This window comes from Trichinella spiralis, assembly GCF_000181795.1.
Source record: "Trichinella spiralis strain ISS 195 chromosome Unknown Scfld2438, whole genome shotgun sequence".
In the NCBI taxonomy this organism is placed as follows: domain Eukaryota; kingdom Metazoa; phylum Nematoda; class Enoplea; order Trichinellida; family Trichinellidae; genus Trichinella; species Trichinella spiralis.
In genome coordinates, this window is record NW_003529377.1 from 14,115 (window position 1) to 17,985 (window position 3,871).

Sequence of the window (3,871 nt, forward strand, 5' to 3'; positions counted from 1 at the left end):
TTTTTTTTCCTGGGCACGGGCCAGCATGCATCAGGGTCAACAATGATATTATTAGTTGGATCTCTAGTAAGTCATTAAGCTATTAGCCAAATATGAGTAAAATGTAATGAAATGATAGATATTATCATTCATTTAGTTAATATACCTTAAACGTATATTAAGGGGAATTATATACTCATTGAATCGTAATTTTTAATATTCAGCTTATGCTTAAGCAATTTAATCAGACATATTAAAACTCTTAAACAAATAATAACTTTCTTAGGTTGTAATTAAACTTTCATATAAAAATTCAATAAACACACATGGCAAAGTCATCTTCAGAAATCGTCACAGTAAAGTAAGAACTGTTATGTTACCATTTTAATGTTGCATTTCTGCATTCTTTAATGATGCATTGTCTTTAAAGCTAAAAATTTATCCTGCTTTGTGTCACTTTTAGAAACGAACGTGGGTCGGATGCGGTTAGGTGATCATTGTTGATTTGACCTGCCGCCGTATAAAAATTACAGTCCACTAGCTCACAAGCGACAACGGCTTTGTCGCTAACATGTACAATTACGTTGAAATAAAATTAAAATGCAAAAATATCTACCATTTATTATATTTGAAGATTTGCAAAATTTTTATATGTTCAGTTTTTCACCTAAAAGATAAACCATATTGAAGAACAAACAGTAATAGCAAAAAAGCATCAAGTCTGGAATTTTATTTTGATTTCTGACAGTGAGATTTCAAATGCTGTATTAAACTGTTAGCTTCTGCTACTGTGCACTATGAATAACTAATAGTTTATTGAAAAAAACTAAAACATAAAATATTGTTGTTTAAAAAGGGCAACAAAGGCGTTATGAAATTATAGAAATATTTATTTTGCTTCTTACATCTAAAGCAAATAAGTAAAAATTTGTAACAGCGCTTGTTGTTGCAAAGATAAATTTGATTTTCACAATTTTCATTGTACAACAAATGAATGCCAACATTATTTTCTCTCTAACTTATTTAAATTGTATTCATACATCTGCTGCATTAATGTTCATTTAATAGATCTAATCATACAAACATTTAGAACCAATTAATGCTTTTCCATTATGCATAATGTGGCATTGAAGGCAATTCATGTAGTACAAGAAATTAGAACTTAAAACGCACTCATTTTGAAGTCCTTTAAATAAACTCCACGCAAACAAAGAATATAATGTCTGCTTTGTGCCAATACTACCAGCAATAAATCGATATTTTCTTATTCAGCACTATTAAATCCACTTGCAGTTGAAATATATCGTTTGAATGAAGCAAATGAAAATTACCCTGTAACAACGCATTTTGCATAATATCTTTTCTTCATTCGTATGTTTTAAATTTGGCTTAAAAATGGTTTTTATATGAGCGGTTGTTAAATAATGATGACCAACATTGATCATAACAAAAGCATTCATTATCTGTCAGAAGAGATAGCTGACTTTCATGAACAAACCAACACATGGCTAGCAATTGCAATACTTGCTGTCCTTGCTTCTGTTCTCAACATGCTACTTTTAGTTATTATGAAAAATGAAGAACGGGTTAATAAGCAAATTTTTATTGCAGGTAATTTCAGTTTCTATTCACTTTTTCGTCCTTCTGTATTGCATAATTTGTTGAGCTATATCCATTTTTTGTAAGTTTCAAATCACATTTATTTAGTAAAATAATTAGTAATGGAAATATTCTTTTTCATATTCAAGAGTTTGAATATTTTATTTTGTTTTTGGAAATAAAATTACTAAAAATAGTTGTCTATTATGCAGAAAAAATTTATATGTCACCGCAATTTTAAATTTGAAAAATCTTCCTTATAAGATGTCTGTAAAAGTAAGATAAATTATAAAATATCTCAGTCTATTTTATGTCAATAACATTCTTGTCATCATATTATTAATCATATTTGAATATTTGCCATTACATTTAAAAAATTTGGAAAAAATCCAAAATTGCATGTCATATATCTAACAACAATAGGCCCTGTATAAATAAATCACAAGCATTTATTTAAACCTCTTACTAAAATATTTTCTACTAAAGAATTATAATTTACATTATTACAATAAACATAATAATAAATGTCACGATTTTATATAAACGGCTACTCTTAAAGTGATAACTACTCAGTAACCGTTGAAGCATTATAATTTCAGTGACAGTTCATTGTTTCATTTCCATGATTTATCTTTTTTGCCTGAAAAAATTTCAGCTCTTCATCGATTAAAAAAATCGAAAAGTCTGAATTGTGAAACTATGCGAGCAAAATATCTTTTTTGTCAAAAAATATTTTTACAATTGAAATTTGAACATCTCAAAGCAATTGCTGCTTCAGTTGTATATGTTGATATAATAGATGCTTGTAATGCCATTTTTTAATCTGTTAGCGCTTTGTTCTGATAAACTGTTACCGTATTTTTAAAACTTATTAAAAGTAGTTATCAGTGTCTGAAACCAGCAAATTTTTTGCTTACTTTAAATCTTGAGCATTAACGATGTACTACAAATTAATCAAAAATTTATCATTGCAAAAAATGCTAGTTCTATATCAAGAAAATTAAGTTGAAGTTATTTATTACAAACTGATCAATAATAAAAGGGTTTCGAGTTTTAATAGAATGAATTTCCGAGTGCATATTGGGCACCATGAAGAAAATAATTGTAAAGTTAATGTCACTCTTGTAAATAACAGTCTCAGATTCAAATTTCATTCTTTAATTAAAAGCCGAAATGAATTATTCAGTATGAAATAATTGAAATGTAATATGTATATATTAAAAATTACTGCGAATGTCATACAAGTATGTTATGAAATCATTTTTCTTTACTTTTTAATCTGAATAAATGCATTAAATTTATTTATTTTATTAGACTTTTATAATGATGATATAAATAATGAATTTTGTTTTGATTTTTTGAACTGTTCCACTTAGTCAAAGCAGCAGTTAGTTCTTGACAGTGTGCTATTATTTTAATTATTGCAAATTTTTAAATATACTGTTATTTATTTACTTTTCTTGTAATGGCATTTCAAATCACTATGCATTTAATAAAGTCTATTTATTTATTCGAAAAAGAAATTTAATTTACAATTTTGTAAAATGTTCAAACATGAAAAACAAGTACATCAAATGATTTTTTATGTTAAAACGACGTTAATTTTAAAATATAATATTTATGTATGAATAAATTATGCATGTATATATTTTCTTTACAGCTTCATTTTAAAAAATTTTTTACAAAGAAATGAAATACGTATCTATATGTATACATATGCATATGCATATACATAAGGTATAAATTATAATTATTGTAGGTTTTACAGCTGGAAATTTTGTTACATCCTTTTCATTATCTTATGCTTATATAAGAAGGTTAGTGGAAAGGGATCTTGCCGTGAAATACACAACTTCTATTGGATGCATGATTCAAACTCCTCATTTGGCAATGTATGTAATTGGCAATTGCATGATGGCTGTATACGTGTTCAGCATGTCAGTGGAACGACTGTTTATAATTATCCGGGCTATTCATTGCCAGAAACCACTGCCTCAAGTAAGACAGCTTTTACTGTTTTTATGCACATTCCTGCCTATAATAGATGCCACTGCATCGCTTGTAAGCGCTTTGTATATCAAAGATAAAAGAAAAGCCGTCCGCGCTTTGTGTTACTTGCGTAGCACTGTCTCAGATGTTTATTTCATTTATCAAAATTTTCAAAATTCATTGCTTAGCATTGCCAGTGTTTTATTATCTGCTACTGCACTACATTTGCTGAAAATATCAAAAGCTATTACTGATGCCGTACGTGCTCAGCAGTTGAAGCGGGAAGCTCATATAATGAAAAGCA

General features: G+C 27.9%; 1 protein-coding gene across 1 annotated transcript; it reads left to right on the forward strand.

The window, feature by feature from the left end:
* Positions 1–1,403: 1,403 nt before the first annotated feature.
* Tsp_12468 (conserved hypothetical protein) lies at positions 1,404–3,825 on the forward strand (the record flags this gene model as incomplete). The annotated part of the gene is made up of 2 exons (XM_003368467.1): positions 1,404–1,590; positions 3,347–3,825. Coding segments are annotated over exons 1-2 (666 nt in total), but the record flags the coding sequence as incomplete, so codon positions are not given.
* Between the last annotated feature and the right edge of the window lie 46 nt (positions 3,826–3,871).